General features: G+C 37.9%; 1 protein-coding gene across 2 annotated transcripts in view; it reads right to left on the reverse strand.

Annotated features, from left to right (window-relative positions):
* Window positions 1-24,595, reverse strand: part of LOC117403081 (acyl-CoA:lysophosphatidylglycerol acyltransferase 1-like) — a 66,676-nt gene that overhangs the window by 26,326 nt on the left and 15,755 nt on the right. For both annotated transcript variants that reach the window (XM_059024286.1, XM_034004983.3), the window contains exons 4-6: window positions 21,587-21,682; window positions 18,425-18,698; window positions 5,107-5,233 (exon numbers count right to left, since the gene is read on the reverse strand). In XM_059024286.1, coding sequence (XP_058880269.1) covers window positions 5,107-5,233; window positions 18,425-18,698; window positions 21,587-21,682 — 497 coding nt within the window. The remainder of the gene's footprint in view (window positions 1-5,106; window positions 5,234-18,424; window positions 18,699-21,586; window positions 21,683-24,595) is intronic.

A 24,595-nucleotide genomic window follows, 5' to 3' on the forward strand; every position in this document is an offset into this window, starting at 1 on the left:
TGACATAAGAGGTTGCCCCACAGCTGTGAATTTTACTAAACATTAATAACTACTGTAACACCAAGTTCTTGCACAGCCTTATTAGGCCCTGTGACAGAGACAGAATGATTATTGGCGATAAATCTCTCTTCCAAACTGTGAGGGCGCTGTGTAAAGGGAACAGAGTGCCCTGGACTGGATGGCCAGACAATTCAATCCCAGGGTTAGAAGGAAGTCTGTCATCTAGAAAGGGGGCGGAGCTATGATACAATAAATCATCGACCCGGAAGGGAAACAATGTGGCAGCCACGGATTGGAGGAGCAGTTGCACTAGTTAACCAAGGGGTGTGGCAATGTGCCCCACCCCTGTGTGTATTTTTGTGTTTTATGTTGTATGTTGCATGTGTTAATGTTGGTGTATTGTAGCTGGTACATGGGATATAATGTGGGTAATGAGCATGAGTGTTTAAAATGTATAATTGTATTTAGGCACGGGGATTGCACTATTAAAGTATTTAATATGTGAGCACGGGGTTGCACAGATTTAGTTCACGTGCTGGGATTCAATTGAATAATTAATTGGTAATTGAATCCCAGCACAATTGTATATATAGATGCACATTTCATTCACTCGGGTTGTGTGTTCGGTGAGTGGAGAATAGGTTGTGGAGAATGAGAACAAGTAAAGTAAAATATACTAAAAGAATAATTGTTATATATTTATTCTTACTCACCGTGTTTGTCTGTTAGTCCACCGTTTGTTTAAGTGTTAGTCCGTTTTATCTGTCTATTTATTTTGGCTTAAAGTGCCGTGTTCTGTTTTGTTCAAACCTTTTTATTTATAATAAACCGCGCTGAACCAGAAGGAGACTGTGTATTGTAATCGTGAGTGTTTTGTTTGTTTTGTCGGGTCTAAAGAACCACTTGCTTGTTGTTATTAGACGGCTGAACATGATCTGGAGCTGTTGCCAAAGGCCAGCACTTACCCGGACAACACTGCACATTGTTTCACAAATAACTGTAGTTACACCACGAGCACTTTAGCACACACTGTGGACTTTGTGTTTGTGTTTTGTGTTACACGTGTAGGTGTTTAGCAACGGGACTATTTTTATTACGGGACCAACCTGGGGATTAACAACAGAGCAATACACGCCGCTGTATTGCCTGTTCTCATTGTTACTGTATACTGCCGTTTGTCATCAGACTTTGGATTTACAAATAAAACACCATTGCAACTGGATTATCCTTGTCTGTCTGTTCATTGAGCACTGCTGCATTCCTGCACCTGCACACTGTTAACCACTTTGCCACAGGCCCCCACTGGAATAAAACCAAATGTTTATTCAGTGATTCACAATGCAAGGATTTCTAACTGTGGAGTAATTATAAACAACGGAGAATGGTGCTAATAGAGTTTTGTGTATTTGCTTTTCTTAAACAAAACATTTTGCTTTTCTTAAACATGTGCCGATACTATATAATGCCATTTTAAAGTGCAACCCTACAAAGAATACTGAATTACATATTAACAGCTATATACTTACTGTTTATTTATTTTTACATTAAAAAGTACATTAAAAATAATTAATTTTGGACCATATTGTAAATGTGCTATTTTATATTAAGCTGCTGTCCAAGTTCTCCAATTTGAATTTATAGGATATGGACACATCTGATTTAGTGTACTGGTTAAGTTACATACCAGAGAGCTGGGGTGGTCACCATAAGGCTCACTGTCCTTACTATCATCTCCAGATGTTTTCTTCCCCAGTCAATCACTACACTCCTTAACATGGGCAAACGTCTTCTGCGGCATTTGTTATTCATTAAAGTAACATGATGCAACTTCCAACGGAGGTTCATGAAGTAACTTTGAGCTGGATTATTATTATTATTATTATTATTATTTGTTTATTTAGCAGACGCCTTTATCCAAGGCGACTTACAGAGACTAGGGTGTGTGAACTATGCATCAGCTGCAGAGTCACTTACAATTACGTCTCACCCGAAAGACGGAGCACAAGGAGGTTAAGTGATTTGCTCAGGGTCACACAATGAGTCAGTGGCTGAGGTGGGATTTGAACCGGGAATCTCTTGGTTACAAGCCCTTTTCTTTAACCACTGGACCACACAGCCTCCTATAGTATCAGGGGGGGCTGTGAGTGCCAACTCATCTACACTACACATTGCAAGTCCCCATAGCAGAGATTAGTGCCAATATAGCTTTTTCTTCTTGTTGCCCTCCCAATTTATTGAACTGCTTTCTGAAAAATCTAAAAATACAAAACTCCCAGTTAGCATAAAATATGACAAATCAATTACAAGGATTTTGCAATAAAAGTATTCTATTTAATCTCCACAAGAACAAGAATAGTTCTGTAAGTGAAAAGCCATTGGCGGTTTGATCTAATAATAATAATGTTGGGCTGACTTATCTGCCTCTCACTAACCCCTTGAAACGTCACAAGTTTAGGACATCCTCTCCCACATCCCAAAATGCCTCTCGGCTATCTCAGCTTGGACGCGTTCTCACCAAATCTCAAACTCAACCTCTCTAAATCTGACCTCTACTTTCCTTCTGTTTCCTCTCCCTCCTCTGACCTCTCTATCTCAGTATTCCTTGATTATATCTTTCTCTCCTATCCCTGCTAAAAACCAGTGTTATTTTTGACACCTCCCTCTCCTCTCAACACACCTCTTCCCTGACACTCACTTGTCGCTTCTTTCTTAATAACATCTACCAAATCTGTCCTTTTCTCAATACCTATTCCACCCAACTCCTGCTCCAAGCTCTTGTACTTTCCAGACTGGACTACTGTAACACTCTCCTTGCTGGTCTCCCTGCTTCTGCTGCTCATCTTGTTTTCTCCCAACCTCGCTACTCTCATGCTACTCATCTGCTTCACACCCTCCACTGTCTCTGCTCGCATTGAATAAATTAGCAACAGCTGTATATGAAAATCCAAACCGGGTGTTACAATAACATACGATCTGTGTTTGGAATGTGAAACTGTTTAACAGCTCATATTTCTGAGATTTCGTAATTTAGAACTTGTATGAACTGGAAAGCATACAAGTTAGCAATAACAAGAAATGGTATATATTTTATTTATTCAGCCGATAATCATGACTATCATGATCATTTACAGACGATAAATAGATAACAGAAAACTGCATTATCGTCCAACACTACTGTATATGTAGGAGTATCGCAAGCAGCATAAATTAATGTAGCCTACATAAATAACATGCATTTTTATTTAAATCATGAAAACATGATTACTGTTCTATATAATGTATTTCTAAGCTACATATGAATGTTTTATTCCATTTATATGGATTACTTGATAATAGGATTTTCAATCACATATAAAACGAGTAGCTATGGTGACAGTTACCAGTAAATTAAGCAGATTAGTACTATGGAAGGTAATGTATCGGTAATGTGTTCCGAACATTCTAATTATTAAGGAATTTAACAATTAGTATTCATTACAATACATAAATCCTTTGTGATTTCATCCTCTGAAAATAACTAGGCTATTACCCTTGATTCAAGTTCCAGGCTGAGATTGATATACAAGCAAGCTTGCAATTCAGTTTGTTTAAAACAATAATGACCTAGTCATACAACATGACAAACAATAATATCATTTGTGTTATTAATCCAAACAATTTCTGTAGTATTTAAATATAAGAGATTCTCTCAAAATCACTTCACAATAAATACTTTAAGTCACACGCAATTACATCAGGGATTCTTAGTTTCCCATAAACGAAACTAACATTAAATTGTGGTTCTTAAAAGGCAATGCTTCATTCATGAAATATTTGATTCCGTATCCATGATATTTTCCACGAGTATGTGCCAAAACAACTTCCATAGCATTACATTCAAGACATTATCTAAAAATGACTTGGCAATGAATATTGTTAAGTCTACAACAATTCTAATTGGGAACACTTTTGTATTCCCCCTCCCCAAAAAAAAACAAATCAAATTCTACTGAATGCAATCAGATTAAAGAAGTACCTTAATTATTTCTAGAACAGATTTTTCAACTAACATTTACACAGTATGATATTTGTCATCTAAATCACAGGTAGGTAGCCTTAATAAGCATTAACCATATGTAACACGTGTGGTTTCTGTGTGTAGTTAGTCTCCTCTTAGGTAAAAGCATCAAGAACTTCATTAAAGCAACAAGACTGGATTCCTTCTGATACCGACAGTTGAAGACTGTGGTGCAACAAACACATGGTGCTAAAGTTCCTGAATTTACAGGTGTATGATTTTGAACAAAGGGGCCTAGAAGAAGTCTTTGATTGGCTAGTTCATATCAGAGGTGGCACTTCCTGGAGTGGAGATGTTAAGCACTCTCTCCTTTGTGTCTATGAATTTAAGAACGATCTTCTATAATTTCAACTTTCCATATCACACCTACTTTATAGTAGGTGTTATTTATAGCTTCCTATCACATTTCAAAGGCAATATGACCTGCAATACTTTCCAGTATGGTTAAAGTCCTAAACAACACACTATTTCAACAAGTGTTAGAAAATGAATTGTCTTCAATAATGTTTCTGGAACTTCTACTGTAGATCACAGACAATATTCAAAATTCACAAGAACCACAGGCACTCAAGGAGTAAAAGAAACAGGAAATAGACAAAATATTCAGTCTTCAGCTTTTTAAATTATAACTCAGGGGAGGTCACTCAGTCATTTAGCACAAGACAAAAATTACAAAAAAAAAACAAACCAAAAAACTAAAAAAAAAAACCACACACACCACCTACACAGCCTCAACAAAAACCAGCTCTTTTAATAAAAAAAACATTGCGTATTATTTTTCAATTGTACGTATCTGAATTTTGGTTGGACATAAGATACTTGCTTGGCTATTTATAAGAAAGAAAGAAAAAAAAATAACATTCATATATTTCATGCAATATATGATGTAAAAAAATCACTGAAGAGTCAAACTCTTCTGAAGACCAAGTGCTCCAAACTTTCTTGAAACAATGCATTGTCCTTTACTAAAGAGGCAGTTGTCAATTATGTTTTGAAGCCCATTCACTTTAAAAACAACCTTAAGTACAATAACACAAACTCAATCCTACCTGTAATGCACATGTGTGACTGTAGGTGATCTGTAGGCAAGGATCCAGGTCTGAATGTCCATTGGTTTTGCTTTTGTGTAAGCAATGGTGATGTCAATGACCCACTGCAAACCTTTGGATTTGCTTGCTGTGACAGAGAGAAGAACAAACACAGTCATCAACACCAGTGATAGAAACAGGCTGTGAACTGGTTTTGCTGCCTTTGAAGTAGGGAGAAAATCAATCTTGGTTTAACAACATTAGCTGGAAATGGTTACTGGTTAAGCAGCAAAAATCAATGCCAGTCAAGTAACTGCATGATCTCTTGAGCTGTTTCACCAGAAATGGACAAAAACACTAACAAGCAGTAACTGTGGAAAACCAAATGTTCCTTATAATGCACCATCACTGAAGGTCAATAATAGTCAGTCTTGAGGCAGATCAGGAAACCAGTGAATTACAAAACCAGAGATATTCAAATATTTATTTACATTTTTAATTAGATGAAAAATAAAAGTATAATATGTTCCACCATATGAACCCGGTACGGTATCTCAAATTAAGTATTAAATAAAATAAATAAACACTTCTACATGTCACGTGGCATTGGTTTCCTTTGCACTATATCTTTTTGATATAAATTCTGTTACAAATACGAACATAGCACCTGATTTTTTTGCTGTATGATTCACCCTGTGCAACAATTAATCTTTATTGTGTTTTGTAGTGGCTCTGGGGTGTGCTTATTACAATGCAGGGCTCGGAATTAACGGCAGCCATGCAGCAATTGGCATGGGTGCCCTTCTCCAGTGCAATGCCCCTTACAATCTATTCTCAGCAAATGTGGCCACAGTGCCTTTTCAGCTACAGCAACTAGAGCAGCCTGTATTAGTACAGTGCCTTGCGAAAGTATTCGGCCCCCTTGAACTTTGCGACCTTTTGCCACATTTCAGGCTTCAAACATAAAGATATGAAACTGTAATTTTTTGTGAAGAATCAACAACAAGTGGGACACAATCATGAAGTGGAACGAAATTTATTGGATATTTCAAACTTTAACAAATAAAAAACTGAAAAATTGGGCGTGCAAAATTATTCAGCCCCTTTACTTTCAGTGCAGCAAACTCTCTCCAGAAGTTCAGTGAGGATCTCTGAATGATCCAATGTTGACCTAAATGACTAATGATGATAAATAGAATCCACCTGTGTGTAATCAAGTCTCCGTATAAATGCACCTGCACTGTGATAGTCTCAGAGGTCCGTTTAAAGCGCAGAGAGCATCATGAAGAACAAGGAACACACCAGGCAGGTCCGAGATACTGTTGTGGAGAAGTTTAAAGCCGGATTTGGATACAAAAAGATTTCCCAAGCTTTAAACATCCCAAGGAGCACTGTGCAAGTGATAATATTGAAATGGAAGGAGTATCAGACCACTGCAAATCTACCAAGACCTGGCCGTCCCTCTAAACTTTCAGCTCATACAAGGAGAAGACTGATCAGAGATGCAGCCAAGAGGCCCATGATCACTCTGGATGAACTGCAGAGATCTACAGCTGAGGTGGGAGACTCTGTCCATAGGACAACAATCAGTCGTATACTGCACAAATCTGGCCTTTATGGAAGAGTGGCAAGAAGAAAGCCATTTCTTAAAGATATCCATAAAAAGTGTTGTTTACAGTTTGCCACAAGCCACCTGGGAGACACACCAAACATGTGGAAGAAGGTGCTCTGGTCAGATGAAACCAAAATCGAACTTTTTGGCAACAATGCAAAATGTTATGTTTGGCGTAAAAGCAACACAGCTCATCACCCTGAACACACCATCCCCACTGTCAAACATGGTGGTGGCAGCATCATGGTTTGGGCCTGCTTTTCTTCAGCAGGGACAGGGAAGATGGTTAAAATTGATGGGAAGATGGATGGAGCCAAATACAGGACCATTCTGGAAGAAAACCTGATGGAGTCTGCAAAAGACCTGAGACTGGGACGGAGATTTGTCTTCCAACAAGACAATGATCCAAAACATAAAGCAAAATCTACAATGGAATGGTTCACAAATAAACATATCCAGGTGTTAGAATGGCCAAGTCAAAGTCCAGACCTGAATCCAATCGAGAATCTGTGGAAAGAACTGAAAACTGCTGTTCACAAATGCTCTCCATCCAACCTCACTGAGCTCGAGCTGTTTTGCAAGGAGGAATGGGCAAAAATTTCAGTCTCTCGATGTGCAAAACTGATAGAGACATACCCCAAGCGACTTACAGCTGTAATCGCAGCAAAAGGTGGCGCTACAAAGTATTAACTTAAGGGGGCTGAATAATTTTGCACGCCCAATTTTTCAGTTTTTTATTTGTTAAAAAAGTTTGAAATATCCAATAAATATCGTTCCACTTCATGATTGTGTCCCAGTTGTTGTTGATTCTTCACAAAAAATTACAGTTTCATATCTTTATGTTTGAAGCCTGAAATGTGGCAAAAGGTCGCAAAGTTCAAGGGGGCCGAATACTTTCGCAAGGCACTGTAAGTGCTTGGATCCAAACAATAACATGATTACGCAATTTGCTTGTCCCATCAGCAGGGAAAAAAACACAAACAAGCAACGAACACTACCCTTTCAAGCACATAGATTTCTACCATGCGTAATGTGCAAAACTTTTTTCAGGTCTATAGCTTAGAAATGTTCACTATACAGGGATCCCGAGTGGCTCATCTTGTTGAAGCGCAGCCACATGGTGCGCAGGGTGAGTCATACAGCGCAGGTTCGCGTCCTGGCTGAGCAAAGTAGGCCAGTCTTTGCTGGGGACTCTGAAGGGAGCGTCGTATTGGCCCAGGCACCCCCGTGGGTTAGGGAGGTCAAACCGGTAGGGACTGTTTCTCCTCATTGCTCTACAGCGAACCCTGCTGGCCAGGCACCCAGTGTGCTCAGGGCAGACACCTGCAGGGCCTTTGTCCTCCAGAGGTCTGTAGCTCGTCGACATCCACTCTCGAGTTCCTAGGTGAAAAAGGAAGCTGGCTTGGTCGTGGGATTGGAGGACGCCCACTGAATCCTCGGTCTCCTGAGCCATGTGGGGAATTGCAGTGGTGAGGCGATAAATGATTGGGCATTCCAAATTGGGAGAAAAATCAGGGGAAAAATTGGACACATCAAATAACAAAAATAAATAAATAAAAAATGCACGATACTTACAAGTGGGTTTCTTTAAGGTTTTTTGGGTTTTTTTTTTTAATTGTAATTAATGTAAATTTGGAGTGAAGAAATAACTATTAAGAAATCTATAATTCAGCTGGATGCAGACAGATGCCAATGTTACAGTTGTATTACTGCAACTCACATGTACACATTGCTTTCCAACTTCTCAACTCACTACTTGGTTTGTCAATAAAGCTTATTGAATACAAAACCCTTCAATAACTTTTTACAAACACTAATACACTACTGCAAAGCAAGCTGGATGCCAACAGGAGAGTTTAACCAATTGACTTATTAGCTTTAACAGTAAGTATTTTTCATGTAGTATTATTTTATTAATTGTAATGATGAATATTTTACATTTGTAATTAATTTAATAAATATAAAATGTTAACCTAACTTTGAAATACTTACTGGTCCTGAATTTAGTGGTCCTAAACAATAACAAAAATAATCTTACACTAACTTGAATATGTTTCAATTGCTGTTATTCCCTTATTTTAATATCTTTGTTTTTACCACAACGAAATTGTATTACTGTGTTAATTATCATTAAAGATATGTTTTTGTTTTTTCAGTTTTTTCATGTTTTTGTTTTTCAAGATTTCGGAGTTTAGTTTATGTTAAACTGAGTAGAATATATACTATTAAAATTGAACAAAAACGGTCCCGTGGATTAGTGATAAAGCCAAAGCCTGGCTTCAGCGCAGGGAGTATGTTCTCACAGGTTCGAATCCAGGCTGTTGGTTGACAACAAAAAAAACAATAATTTTCTGAATAAATAAATAAATAGATAAGTTCTTTCTGTGGCCAATAATGAGCTTTGTATATGACGCCTAAGCAACAATTAGATAACATCCTACAATTTGGCCTTATGTTTAGTGGCCTTGGTGCCCTCTACAAATTTATTGAACTAAAGGCCATTTTGGCCTTGCCCTTTTTATTGCCAGTTCAGAGCCTTGACACAGTCCCTGAGCTATCAGCATGTGGTATACAATGGAAAATTCAATTTAGGGAACCATCACATTTTCCCTGCTGGTGTTTAGATATTAAGGGTACAGTGTGGAAATGAGACAGGTGAATCTGTAAGCTGTTGTTTGTCGACTGCTGTGATACTTAAATAATGACTGGCATACACTATAGTTAATTTGCATTGTCAATCCCTTTACTGCTGGCATTTAGCACCTGTTTGGACACTTATTTAGCATTGTCATGTCTGTTTGTTTCTGGTCAAATAAAAATATGCAGTGAAACTGAAGGTGAAAGAGGAATGGCATATTGCGTTTTTTAGTAACAAATATTTAAATAGATAAATATGTTGTTGAAAATGATACTCTACTTTGCAACAGAAGAGCACACACCCAAGCAGACAATAGTAAATCAAACACAGAAGAGCAGTGGAACTGGACTAAAAACTACAGTATAAAGACATTAATAAAACAGAATGTTTACAAAATGGTTGATAGAAAATGTTTATTTGTGTCAGCAGGGATATGATTGATAGAAATATAGTTAACACAGTAAAATTCTATGGAAAACATCTATGAATGTCTTCATATATCCCCCCCCCCCCCCCCCTTTACTGATAAAAAAAGCCTTAATTAAAAACTGTATATTGCCTAAAGAGAAACGTAGATTAATTATTGATCAATCCCGTGTAAAAGATGCTTACAACAAACTCCAGCTGCTTTTTCAAACAATATGATTCTAGAATATATGTGGAAAAATGAATTTATACTAGAAAAGACCATTTTTAGACTACTAAAACCCGGCAGAAGTGAATTTGAGGCTTCAGGCAGCAGTGCTGTCAGCAAGAGTTCAGCGTTCCGCCTCCTCTGGCTTTTCCCCAGACCCAGTTGGTATGTTGAAATGTCATGTTTTTAAAAGGCGAAATTGTGTTCTCCCATGGCCCTAGGGCTCTTCAGTAATTATTATATTACATGTAATAAAACCATAAACCGTTGGCTTTCTCTGTCTTTAACCACGATAACGTATCTGTACAGTTGTACAGAGTCTTAGCTTTTGATCAATTGTTCAGTCACACATTCACAGTCAGTCCATTTTTCCATTCGACCTACGGATTGATTTAAGGGTCAGGGATAAGCAATGCAAGCAGGAAGAGTGAAGCCACTCCCTTTTGAGACCAAATTAAAAAATAAAAAAGTATAACAAGTTTTTAAATAAGCCAAACCTATTTAATACGGTAACATCATCTATATTTTGTTACCCCAATTAATTAATTTAATAACGTAAATAACATAGTGCTTGCATTTAAGTGGTAGAGGAGGTTATTGATCAAACTAACTTCTTCTGTAAAATGTGTTATTATTGTGTGTATCTCTGGGAATGGCTTAAAAATATAATTACATTTAACAATATCAAAACTTTAAGTCTCACAATAATTGTTTGTGGGTAACTAATGACAGTTATAGTTAATAGAAATATGTTCTGGGAATTAGATAAACTAGAGTAGCAAATGTCCTCTTATGGCCAAATAATTAAAATGCTAACAAAAACTACAAGCTTGGAATGTCAAATCCAATAATCTTAAATGCTGCTTAGAATATTCAAGGCAAGAATCTTCTAGAAGCCATCGTCAAGGCTACAGTACATGTGTTAATGTGCTTGCCTTCCAAGGCAGCTTAATCTCAAGTTAATTGTTATTTAAAAAAAAAAAAAACAAGAGTAGAGTAAAGAACAGGCAGAGTTGCAGATTTACACCAGATAAGTGCTTAAATACTGGCAGCTGGTAAATGTACAGCTATGGCCAAAGGTTTTGCATCACCCTATAGAATTAACACATTTTGCTTCATAAAGTCGAATGAAACCTGCTGAATAATGTTACATTAAAATATAGAATTACATACCGCTTTGTAGTTTTCCATATACTTAAAACGGACAAATTGAAAAATGTGACACTGAAATCTTAACATAAAATACTGTATTATTATTATGGCTTTTGGTAGACTTTTGTGATACCATGTTGTAGTTTCTTTGATTACATGATGTTAAATAAAAGATCTAAATCATGCTCATATATAGTTGTTTTATTTTTAAATTCTGTCTCAGTCCTAAAATTCTAGGTGATGCAAAACTTTTGGCAATAGCTGTACTTTGGTGGACATACGGTAGAAAGTGCAGAGCCCAGTCTTCTGATATTTAAAAACTAATATTCCCAGTAAGTAAGTGACAGGTAAATTATTCGACAAAAAATAGAATTAATTTAGGGGATTTTAAATATCACCAATGTACATGGAGGGAGTGTCAGTACAGAAGGTTCCTGCAGTGGGACCTCCCTTCTAGTGGGGGCAGCAATTGACCAGTTGTTTGGCAACTTATTTTCATAGCTGTCCCCCGCCCCCCACTGCATTTTGTTTTGTATTTATTATTATTTACACTCTTGTTTCTGTATTCAAGCTCATACACTATACCATTGTTGGTACAGTCACGTGGTTCCACGTGTTTGACCTCGTACTAGGAGTTATCTGCAATAAAACCTGGGCGCATGTGCGGTGCTGCAACGTTAATTCCTGTGGGCCTCTCCATTTGTCCACGGATACCATTACCCTCTTTCACACAGGCTAGTTATATTTGAACCATCAATTCCACCGTTTTAAGCTGATGCACTGCCATCCTTTGTGCAGTGTCAAGCCAGAAGTCAAACACTGCAGTTGGAAAAGGTTGCTGCTGGATTTTACTGGTTTTACCAATCACCTCTCAGATGAGAGTTAGTGTTTGTGACAAGCTGGTAAACTACTGAAAGACAGTGGTGTCATGGCTGATTGAGTAGCATGAGTCAGACAGCATCATATTTACTTATGAGGATATGTATAGAGAAATACAAGATGACTGACATCTGGACAATTTGGGGGAAAAATGTACTGTACAGGTTTCCATGTGTGTACCTTTACATGCTAACTGCAGCATGACAATTTCAAATTAATAAACAAGGTGTCAAAGAATTTCTCTAGCTTGCTGATCTAACTCCAGATTACAAACCACGATGTAATAGGTGACTCCCCTACGATTGTATAATCAGCTGGACAAAATCACACGTATGACAGTACAGCTAATAAATTCAGAACCTATAACAGCTTTTCAGAATACTTATTTTAGTAAAGGTAAACAAATCACACACAAGCCATATCCATATCAGCTCCCTGGAAATGGACTACCAGATGTTCTCTCTCATTGCCGTGTCTTTATAATTTTTGTATCCTTTAGTGTACCACTCCGGGTATTTTGATGCTGCAAGAATTATCATTTCTACCGCCATTGTTTACTGAAGGCGCACAAGTGAAGTTGTTCCTCAATGGTCAGTTCCCTAGCTGTCGTGCGACAAAATCACAAAAATAGACACCAATCCTATTTATTTCACATCGCTTCAGTGTCGCCCGTCACATCGCAGGCAGTGTGAACGGCTCGTATCAAAAATACATGTTTTATTTTTTTTGTCGTATCATGTCCAGTAGTGTTCCATAGTATATTGATACCTACGGTATATCATGATACCAAAATCCTACAATACCTAATAAATCTGGGTAAAATTAAAATATCGAAGTATCGCGGTTTTTCAATACCATGGTTTTTTTTGTTTTTTTTTTTGGAGCTTTTACAACAAAAAACTGTAATTGTGTGCTTTAAAAACAATATGAACTAAGCTTACTCATTACCGCTTAACGGAAGTGACCAACTACCCTGTGCGTTCTGGGGAAATTAAATTACTGCAGCAGTCATGGCAAATGCCGGAGAGAGAAGCTTGATGTGGAACTATTTTGGATTTCAGCCAAATGGCAACAGTAATATGGTTGAAGGCGAATAGTCAAAATGTCAAAAGTGTTTTAAAGAAGTGAAAAACAAAAAGGAGGAAATGCCACCAATTTATTGAAACATCATTCAGATCGCCACCCCAATCTTTGCCAAAGTTTACTTTTACTGTAGTTTCTTCCATTCTTTTAGTTTAGGTAAGTGAATCCCAGTGCATATGCTAGAAGCTGCAAAAATATAATTTGCTGACGTGTCATTAAAACTGTACCGCATGTCAAAAATGGCAGCAGTGTGGAGTAGTGGTTAGGGCTCTGGACTCTTGACCAGAGGGTTGTGGGTTCAATCCCTGGTGGGGGACACTGCTGCTGTACCCCTGAGCAAGGTACTTTACCTAGATTGCTCCAGTAAAAACCCAACTGTATAAATGGGTAATTGTATGTAAAAATGTGATACCTTGTAACAATTGTAAGTTGCCCTGGATAAGAGCGTCTGCTAAGAAATAAATAATAATAATAATATTCTTTGGATTTTGTGTTAATCCATATTTTATGTGCATGTAATGTGATAGCTGTGAAAATCCTATGTTTTGAATTGCATGCATGAGCGGTGGAAAGTCCAGAATGAATAGAGATTTCATTGCCAGCATATCAGTTTCCCTAACAGGATCAATGTGATGCTTCACCTGTAGAGGAAAGCACAGGACAAAGCTTCTGAGTCACACTGCAAAAGTCTGCCAATGCAGACGGCTACAGGTTCAGCATGAAAGCAATACAAAGTACTTACAGTTTATTATAGTAGCCAAAGTGGTTGTCTTTTTGTCTAATTTACTTTCTTTGCAATATTTTTAACAGCCAAACAAGCATGATGGACCAAATGCCCTCCTCTCACCAGTAAAATGTCTTATGTTCTTATTTAAGGTGCATTGTTTTGACGGAGACATTTGGCTTGAATTTGGCTTAAACAGAATCCTGTTCTAATAGCACTAAGAGGAAGGCATCTACATTAGTGGCCTGTTTGTTTTAGAAATGTATTATTAAATATAATGCTTAATGCTGGATTTTTCACTATTGAATTGTGTATGTAAATATATATATTTTAAATAGCAAGCATTCCACCATAATGTAGCATTATTAACTGCGTATTAGCCTCTTATGCACTTTGCACTTGCAAAAAAAAAGGAATTTGGCAGCTATTTAACACGTAATGGACATAAGATCCAAAGTATCGCGATAGTATTGAATATAATGATACTGTTCATGGTATTGTATCGATACTCCCTAAATGAGGTATCGCAGAACACTAGCGTCCGGTGTGTAGAGGCCTTAAGTCTGCTCATGGGCCAAACATGAAGTGCAGCTTTAGTTATTACCACATCTCAATAGCACAGGATCAGCGGTATTTCACAGAAATGCATCACACAACAACTATGAATCTGATAAGCCAGTCCTATTACAGAAGTGTTACAAAACTCAGCCCTTCCTGTCAAAATGGGACTAGGGTCGTCTCTTTTCAAAAGAGTACTTTGAACTGCAGCACAGAATGAAGTGCACTGACAGAGCTCTGTGGCCAACTTTACATAAAGTCTACTCTCGTTGTACCCAACTAACTAGTGCGATTTGGTGATCGGGAGCCACTCACTCCACTGGCTCGAGTTCAAGACTCTTGTACTAGCCTACAGATGCCTTGACCAGACTGCACCCAGCTACCTCCAGACCCTCATCTCTCCCTACACCCCCACTCCGCTCCGCCTGCACTAGAAGACTGGCTCTACCTCCTCTTCGCTCCCCTGCCTCCAGAGCCCGCTCCTTCTCCACCCTCGCTCCGCAGTGGTGGAATGACCTTCCTACAGATGTCAGGACTGCCCAGTCGCTGACCACATTCCGGCGCCTCCTCAAGACTCACCTCTTCAGACAGCACCTGTAGAACTCCTCTGTTTTTCCCCTGGGACACTTATCACCCTTCCTTAAATGCGCTTTACTTGCTCTTATCTGCACCCTATTTTACTGCATTTAATCCTGTACTTCAGAGTACTGTAATCTGCCAAGTGTTTAATCTGTAGTATTTTGTATTTAATCATATCCTGATGTAACTATCACTGACACTGTTATCTGCTGTATTATTGAATCGTATTTTGTCACACTTGTACTTGCTTGAACCAAAGTCATTGTATTTATCTTGCTCTTAATTGTATTATTACTTGTACTGTGATACTTGAAATGTATTTGCTTATGATTGTAAATCGCCCTGGATAAGGGTGTCTACTAAGAAATATATTAATAATAATAATTTGTCTGTCAACTTACACAAGAATTACATTATATTTAGGCTTGCTACTTTTCGATTGTAAACGTTGAATTCCCCAAAAATATGAGTTCGACTGAAATAAATTTATATAGGATAAATGTCGGTAAAACCACTTGCTATTTTTTTTCTTACCAAAAATAATAATTTCAGAAATCATCTTGTCTTTGTAGTTTTTACACTTGCTGTCTGTCCCGTCTCCGTTCCGCTCTGAATGGCTGGGGGTCGCTGTCAGTCAAATCAGTGGTTCCTTAATAGGCTAGTGTCGTTTCACCGTCAGTCCTGACAGATCTCGTTGGCTGAAGCAGCGCAAGAATACTCTCATTCGTTTAAATGGCTGTCAATCATCAGACCGACTGTGCACTTTCATTGTCAGCTACAGCGCCTGTCATTCAAAGCACCTACTTTGAAATTAGCAGGTTAAGGTGTAGGTAAGCGTTTGCTATTATAGGTATATACGGTGACAGTTACTAGGTTGATCTGAAAATGGGGCGCAAGAGGAAAACACTTAATGAGTATTGTGCACAATACCCTGATCGACGGCAGAAGTCTCCGTGGCAGGACGAAGCGGGCCAGTCTGCCTTGCCTCCAGTGAGGAGAGGGACGGAGCTCGGAATAAGTGCAAGTTAGTTCTGTTCAACTCTCTAATGTTTTGTTCTGTCTGTGCATATTGTTTTTACTTGTAAATGTATGCTATAAAAGTCTGTGTAATACACTTTATATGCTGCGTTTTCTACAGTTCACTTGAGACATTTTTATTAATTTGTGTAGGATACCAAACGTTTGCTGTGACCAAACGTTATTTCAATTAGAATGTTGGTAACCATGGTTTTGTTGCATGTTGAATATGATAAAGGGGTTTCTCTAAATGAGACGTTTCTCAATGGCATAAAAAGTTTTTTTTGTTTTTTTTTGTTTAGCATAAAGGTCGATTTCACCAATGTTCTGCTTGAATTGAAAAATAAAGAAAGATAAAAAAAAACAAAAAAACGGTAAATTCTTTAAAAAATAAACAGCGATATTAATCGTCGATTTGGCAAAAAAATAAAAATCAAATAGTAGCAAGCCTGATTATATATCATTCTTCCCCATACAGTATACCAAGGACTTACAAATCACCACACAAGGTCTGTTACTCCACTCAAATATAAACCACTGTATGAACATGTATATTTTTATTCTCTATAACAAATGTAGTAACTTTGCAGAACTCAATAATTTCTGACTAGTAAGGTACGATAACTGGTTGTAGACCAGTGACCTTCACAGATTCTAAATATACATATCAATGGGCACAACAAAGGGTAGGGCACCAGAAAAAAGGACACCGCCTCAGAAAAAAAGTCTGGGTAGCGCACCCTCATATCTATCTATCTATCTATAATAGTTTTGTAATTCAATGCACGTTCTACAGATTAGGGAGGTCAGAGCAAAACAATGACATTACTGCTTCCTTATAATATGTCTGTGTCATGGCATTGAGTCTAGGAGATGTTTGTGTCTCGGAGGAGCAGTCTGGTTATACAGTTGTTGTCCAAAGTTTACATACCCCAATGGAAAAATATAATTTCTAGAAATTTCTCGAAAACAAAGAATTTTAGGAAAAATCTTTTGTAGCAAAAGTCTAGAAAATGCTGGCTTGTAGGTGAATATTCTTAGAGAGTATAAAAGGGTTAGGCATGGGATGATTGCTGTCATTACCAATAAGTCAATATGGGAAAAAGTAAAGAGCTATCTGAAGACCTTAGAAAAAAATTATTTATTGTCATAAAGCTAGAGAAGGATACAAGAATATTTCCAAGTATTTGAGTATCCCATTTTCAACTATTGTTTCTATTATCAAGTACAAGATTCATGGTACTGTCACATTGCTCCCTCGGTCTGGAAGAACAAAGGTTTTTTTCACCAAGAACAAGTAGAAGAATTGTGAGGAAAGTTAATAACAATCCGAGATTGACTGCCAAAGACATTCAAACTGAATTGGCTGCAAGTGGGACTGGGGTTTCCACTTCAACCATAGGTTGAGTATTGCATGGTGAAGGTCTCAATGGTCACAGGCCAAGGAAAAAGCCACTCTTAGGAAAATGTCACCAGGACAATCGCTTAAAGTTTGCAAAACGGCATTTGAATGATGGATATGAGTTCTGGTCAAAGGTTTTGTGGCGTGATGAAACAAAAATCGAGATATTTGGTCATGCTGATAGTCGTTATGTTTGGAGAAAGTCTGGTGAGGCATACAAAGAAAAGAACACCATACCTACTGTCAAGCATGGAGGTGGTAATATCCTTCTGTGGGGCTGCTTTTCCTCTAATGGCAGAGGAAATTTAGTTCCAATACAAGGTAAAATGGATTCCGTAGCATACCAAAAGCTATCGGCCAATCATCTGAAACACTCTGCTACAAAACTTGGTTTAAAGTGCAACTGGACGTTCCAACACAACAACGATCCAAAGCAAACATCAAAATCTACTTCAGAATGGTTAAAGAAGAAAGAAATCAAGGTTCTGGAATGGCCTAGTCAAAATCCCAATCTAAATGCGATTAAGAATCTGTGGTATGAGTTGACAAAGGCTGTGCACAAGAGAAGTCCTCAGAATCTGAATGAACTGGAACAATTTTGCATTGAAGAATGGTCACAAATCACTAAAGAATCATGCCAAAAGCTCATTAATAAATATCCTAATCATTTAAAAAAGAGGTTGCTATTGCACAATTGTGTCTGTAAAAAGACAAAAAAGAAATCTTGCAAATGCCTTGAGAGATATTAAACCTATGCCTTTTTAAATAACTTCAACATTTATTTTAGCAACTTCAAGGCGTTTCTAACAATGCTTTTATGGACACAAAGGTTAAGAAAACAATGACGCGTCAGCCGTTTAGCTAACAAGGCATCATAACTGATGATAATCTGTGTTAAAAAGGCAGGTCATTTAAAGGGCGTCTTTACACTTTAATGTAACTGATGTAGCAATAGCAAGTGCTAGTGCTAAAATAATCAAACTAACACTTTTCTATAATGTTCTATTAAATTATTAGATTAAAAAGAATTTGTGAGAAAGTGAACTCCACGTGTCAAGTACCTGATCTTGTAGCATCTCCTGCCGCCAGGCTCCCATTCTCCTGCTGGGGGCCGAGCGACTTCAGGATGACCTCCGTGGCGCCCATCCTGGGCAGGGTGACGTGCTTCAGAAATGGCAGGTTATTCTTCTTTGAGAAAGACTGGCTGGTTTCCCTCCGTTTCCTCAGAAAGCCCCCTTCGGGGAAGAGGACTATCCACTTGCGGTCCCGGCTGTGGTAGTACTTGTCTAAATGATCTTTTAGCAGGATTAGCTGTTTATCACGATGTGGTTTTCCCTGCAAAGAAAATTTAAGAAAAGCAGAGGGCTTGAAAAATAGTTTTGCATTTTTTATATATTTGGATAAAAAGCGTTGATGGAGATTAAAGGAAAATTGGCAAGGATTGTTTTTCACCATAAATAAGGGGTTCCAATATAATGAAAAGCTTAGTATAGAGCAGGGGTGTCAAACTCAGTTTTACCAGAGACCATATCTTAATTTAACGTTTGATTCGCGGGCCACAGAATGCACACCTTTTACATATAAACATGCATTTTAATAGGTGATACAGAAAACGCATGTTTATATTCACAGTTTTTAATACATACACATGTAATTTATATATGACTTATTCATTTAAAACACGTTATCTTACCTATTTGCTTCCCTGTGCGTTCTCATTTACTAAAGAAACCTTGCACCTTTTTCATGAGACAAGATTGTCAATATCGGGATTCATGGCTTGTGCTGAAGCTATCTTTAGCACAGAGTGTTGCATGTCATTCAGGCGAGATCTTTGAGCAGATTTATTAATCTTCATCAGTGAAAATAGCTGTTCTCAGAAGTACGTACTGCCAAACATTGACATGACGCATGCAGCCTGAATGTGGAGCTGTGGGAATGTGGCTGGAAGGAACGGGTAAAACTGCTCAGCCGAGACAGAATCAAACTTAGCCTTCAGTGCGCTATTGCACTGCCATTCAATTATTTCCCAACTGAAGGTCTTCTGGTGCAGTTTCCACATCTACGCCAAATGGATTTGAAAAAAAGCTGGAAGTGGCACTGCTGCTTGCGAAAATCTGTAAAAGGGCGCTGAAATTCCACACGCAACACATTTCGTTTTGCAGCAAACGCACTACCAGGAAAAGTAAAATTTGCCATCGAATCACATACAGCTTGGCATGTTGGGAAATGGGAAAGGTTTCTTTGCTGCATGTGTTTTTCCCACAAACGTAACTTTAGCTCAAACGCCTTTATGCCATCATACATCTCTGTTATGACTTGTTTACAGCTTTGCAGTTTCACATTTAAATGGTTGAGCTGTTTGGTTATACCACAGAGAAATCCCAAATAACACAACCACTTTGCATCTGAGTTCTCCAATTTTTCTTTCCCTTTATTGTGCATCAAAAGTTATTTTTCTCAACGCAATTCAATGAACCTTTAAAGTACTGCACCGCGGCTAAGCCAGCGAACTTTTGTGTGGTACAGCAAAACACCATATTGAGCATTGAGCTCGTCAAGCAACTTCTAGAATTGCCGGGGATTCAAACCTTTCGTCCTAATGAAAGACAACAACCGTGACCATTATGTGATCCATTTTCAGCACCTTCCCACACAGTGCTTCCTGGTGTAGAATACAGTGGTACGTTGTGTCGTTGGACAATTCACCTCCTGTAGTTTTTTGCGCACCAAAGCAACAAGTCCATTTTTTTCCACCACACATGGCATGCGCTCCACTTCTCCCACTGTAATTTCATGTTGTGCACACACTCTCAAGTTGTTGAAAGATATCATTTGCTGTGGTAGTGCCATCAACACCCCGGATAAAAACAGATTTTCAAAACTGAGCGGTATCAGCAATATCTGTGCTCTCGTCAACAGCAAAAGAAAAGGCTACGAAATCACTTGCTTTTTCAGTGTGCTGATCTTGGAAGATTGGTAGCCAGGTCACTGAAACACTGACATTGGAAAACACACGCTTTTTCTCAGGACAGACTATTTCTGTGACTAAGCCTGCAATCTTTTACAAAAGCACCCTCAGAAAAAGGCTTTGTATGACTTTGCGATTAGCTCCCGATACTAGGTAACTTGCCTTTACTGTCGTATCACTTTCATTTTTTGCCATATTAAGCATGTTCTGCTGTACATCAAGGGTTCTTTTTAATTTGGCCACCATTTTTGCTTTCCTTCAAACTCGCCATATTTTTCTTTTTGTTTGGTTTCATAGCGGCTCCTTAAATTGAATTCTTTTATCACCACAATACTTCCCTTACATACCATGTTTTGTTACTGGTACAGTATTACTGTTTTTGACGGTCAGTACAGTGTCTAACGGAAAACACGTCTTAAGCACCAAGCACGAGATATGACTGGCTGTCTCTCGCGGTCTACTGTTTCTTTGGCTCTGTGCTTCCCGCTACTTTTCTAACGGCTGATGGAATTTGGAGTTCTTACATGTAATAACCCAATAGATGCAAATTGGGCCGGGTCAAATTACACTGTAATGAATTAGCTTTGCGGGGATAAAGTAACTCAGAGGGCCGTACTGTAAAGCAGACACCCACTAATCCAAACCCTGGTGGTCTGAACCGAGTTTTAATCTGAACCATGCTATCAAAATGAAACGTATTGGTGAAATATTACGAATTAGAAATAAAACAAACACTAGACAAGCCAAGTCATTTTAAGGGCAGATTACAATCGTTCTCTGAACAAATCAATAGTCTGAACAATCCCAACTGGTTCAAATTAGTGCCTACTGTAAATGAATAAACAAATAAACAAATAAATAAATAAAGTGGGGCATGAGAAATAAAAATACTGACTGAAATCTTTACCTTGAAAAAAAAAAAGTGCCAAAATAAAAGTCTACTTAATTATTCAATCTGTTGTGACTGTAATGGAAGGAAAGAGCTCTGATGCTGGTAGATGACAGAATTCAGCTAGAGGTCATGTAAGGAGAGCAGGAGAGGAATGCAGTGTATGCAAAGACAGTCAGGAATACATGTGTGTGAAGTGCAGAACAGACACACATCAGCAGTCCTGTTCTGCCGCTCACTTTAACCAGGGACACTGTAAAAGTAGAAAGGGTCATGCTGGTGTTTTTACCCAGCCTCCTACACTGTTCTCTACTTTCCAGGGCAAGACAGCCCTCTAAATTAAGAAGATTAAAGAACCTTTACCTGTCTGATAAAGAAATCCCCATGGATTAAAGATACAAGGCCAAAATTTGTGTATTTGAATACGTGATCCATTAGCCACATCATCTTGCGGACCACCTAAGAGAAAAAGAAAAAAATGATTCAGTACATGGAAGTTTCATAAAATCAAAAACTCTCTGACTGGTTCATAGCCTTCTGTCTACAATTATGTAGCAGAAACAAGTGCTGCATGAGAGTCAAAATACACAAAATGTTAAGCAATTAAAAGTGCCATTGAAAGATACGGTTAAAGGATTATTTGAGATGGGGGGCCATCTGTTTTACCTGGATAAAAACAGAGATGTCCAAAAACCTGTAGAGACAATACCACACCTGGGAACAATTACTGCATTTAACAAATAATACATTAACATTAAATGAGAAACGTTAAATCCAACAACAAACATATTTGATTGCTAGTCTTAAAGACAGGCAAAACTTGAGAGTCTGAACTCTTTAGATTCACATAGAACCAATTCCCCTATAAAGAAATAGACACACCCTTATGTGCTTCCTGGGTGTAGCCAGCACATTTTGCCAGGTCATTTCCAAGTTATTTGAATCAAGTGCATTATTTTTTATTTTGATAAATAACGAATGGACTTTATTTATCTGTAAACAGTTCTCTTTTAGGATGGACTCAACATACTTATTTCTGTGGGAAGTTCATTCAAGATAGATAAGAAATTATTTTAGTTTTATAGCTAAATTAATACAGTCCTATGACCTATATTGATCAAGAAAAAGCAACTGGATTGTCAGATGGTTATTAGTTCAGGTTTTACCCATCTAAGTCAAAACAAATGCAATCGTCTCAGACTGTGCAGTAATTACCCCCTTCTAATGATTCTGGGAATAGGCATGAAACAGAACTGAACACACGATCAACAAAGAGGGCTCACATGTATAATGACTACCAACCACACCGAGACTCTGGTTGGTAACATTTATAATTACACTCAGCAAACAGTGCAATATTTCCTTGACATCACGTGCTTTACAAGATAATTCATAAGATGATGAGATGTCCACTCCCACATTGTGGCATGTTGTGGGTCTACGGTACTATGATTCAATCAAAACCTCCTACTCTTTTTGAACCACTCCCCACTATCAGAAAGAATGTATATGTGCCCCATTTTAGTTTTTATTGTTTTTTTTTCTTCTTTATAACTGTTAACAGTGCAAATCAAAAAAGTAGACATTAAATGCTATCAACCAATATAGTAGCGGCACGATGTATGTACTGTAGGTTACCAATCTGACAAGCCAGTCACTTGACGTATTTTAAAATGGTTCTCAATACTAAAAGTGCTGGCTGGAGAGTACAAAAAGTGTGGCAGCTTTATTTATTGCAAATTGTGTACATGGAATTTGAATTAGCAAAACAGTAGTAACCATACAAAACCAGACATGATGTTGAAAAAGGGTTACACCCTACAGCATATTTCCATTGCCAGTTTTACCTTTGGCTTCACTTATGTAATTTAAATTTAAAATTGAAATAAAAAATATCACATTGCCACAACTTCAAACTTCGAGCAGCACTGTTGGGGGGGGGGGGGGCTGCTATAGGTCAAATTTATTCAAGTAAACAAACAACCACAGGATGAAGTGCATTCATTAGCAAAAATGAGTAAATAAAACTATTAGTATATAAATAATATATCTTCATGTAATGTATTTACTGATGGCGTATATAGATAGATAGAGATAGAGATAGTGCTACCCCATTATAACGCAACCTAACTGATAAATGTGCTTAATTTGACCTTTTTACTTGTTTTCAACTCAAACAGTTGCAGATTTCAAGTTAGCTATAACATTTTATAAGTAACTTGAACTCTGCAACTGTTTAAGAGCTGAAAACAATTAAAAAAGGAATAATTAAGCAAATTATCAGTTCAATTAAGGGTACAGTTAAGTAATTGAGAGCTCAGTTGGAATGAAAACCAGCAGACACAGGGGGTCCCCAGGACAGGGTTTGAGAAGCCCTGCTTTAAGTGATCCTGGTGATGTTATCGTGAATTATGCTAGGATAAATTGTAATAAAAACTGGATTGTATGTTATTTATTTACAGTTAACTGTTGGAATAGCAGTTTTCTATTATACTGTATATATTGTAACAACCCGGGACTTATATTGTTGCAGGACTGGTCTGCAAATTTGAGAAAATGTCCCCACAAAGATAGTAACTCCTGAAATAACGATGTTGTGGGGAAGTCCCCACTTTGTAAAACACGTTTTTAAGAACTAAATATGCCTTCAAAAAATAAAAAGTGCCAAAATATATAGTTTGTTGTCGACTTTCACCGTGTGTGGAGTTCTGTCTGACTGGAGTTAGAAATAGTAAATAAAAATATAGCGAGAGTCAATGGGAAGTCTCCACAAATATAGGAATGCCAACATGTGTCTACAGACCCTGTTGTGTGTGTGTGTGTGTGTGTGTTAGCAGGGAAGCGGTAAGCTTGCCTCAGCCGGGATTGGTGGGTGACGTCCGGGGAGGTGGGGGCATGAAAACCTATAGGGGGTGCCAACATAAGCGCGGCCAGAGCCGAGTGAGACAAGCTGCTGTGTGAATGTGCTGCTGTGACAGTGCAAGACTGTTTGTTGTTTTTGGTTTGGCCCAAGCTAACAGGGGCAGGGAATAATCGTCCCAATAAACCGTGGATTCGAGTACCTGCAAATTGTGTGCATCCCTTTATTTTCCACTGTATGCTACAATATAAAAATGCCAATATTTGTTATAAGGCAAAACACAAACCATGCAGTCTCCTAATTATGGACCCCGTAAATCACATTTTAGCAGGGTAGCACTGTATAGTTTATAATATATATATATATATATATATATATATATATATATATATATATATATATATATATATATAATCTCAATAAACACACATTCTACTGTCCAGAAGAGACTAATTTTATGGTACACTGGGTTTCAATATTTACTAAGAGAAATCGTATCCTTCTCTCCAACA

Source organism: Acipenser ruthenus, chromosome 5 (assembly GCF_902713425.1).
Source record: "Acipenser ruthenus chromosome 5, fAciRut3.2 maternal haplotype, whole genome shotgun sequence".
NCBI lineage: Eukaryota > Metazoa > Chordata > Actinopteri > Acipenseriformes > Acipenseridae > Acipenser > Acipenser ruthenus.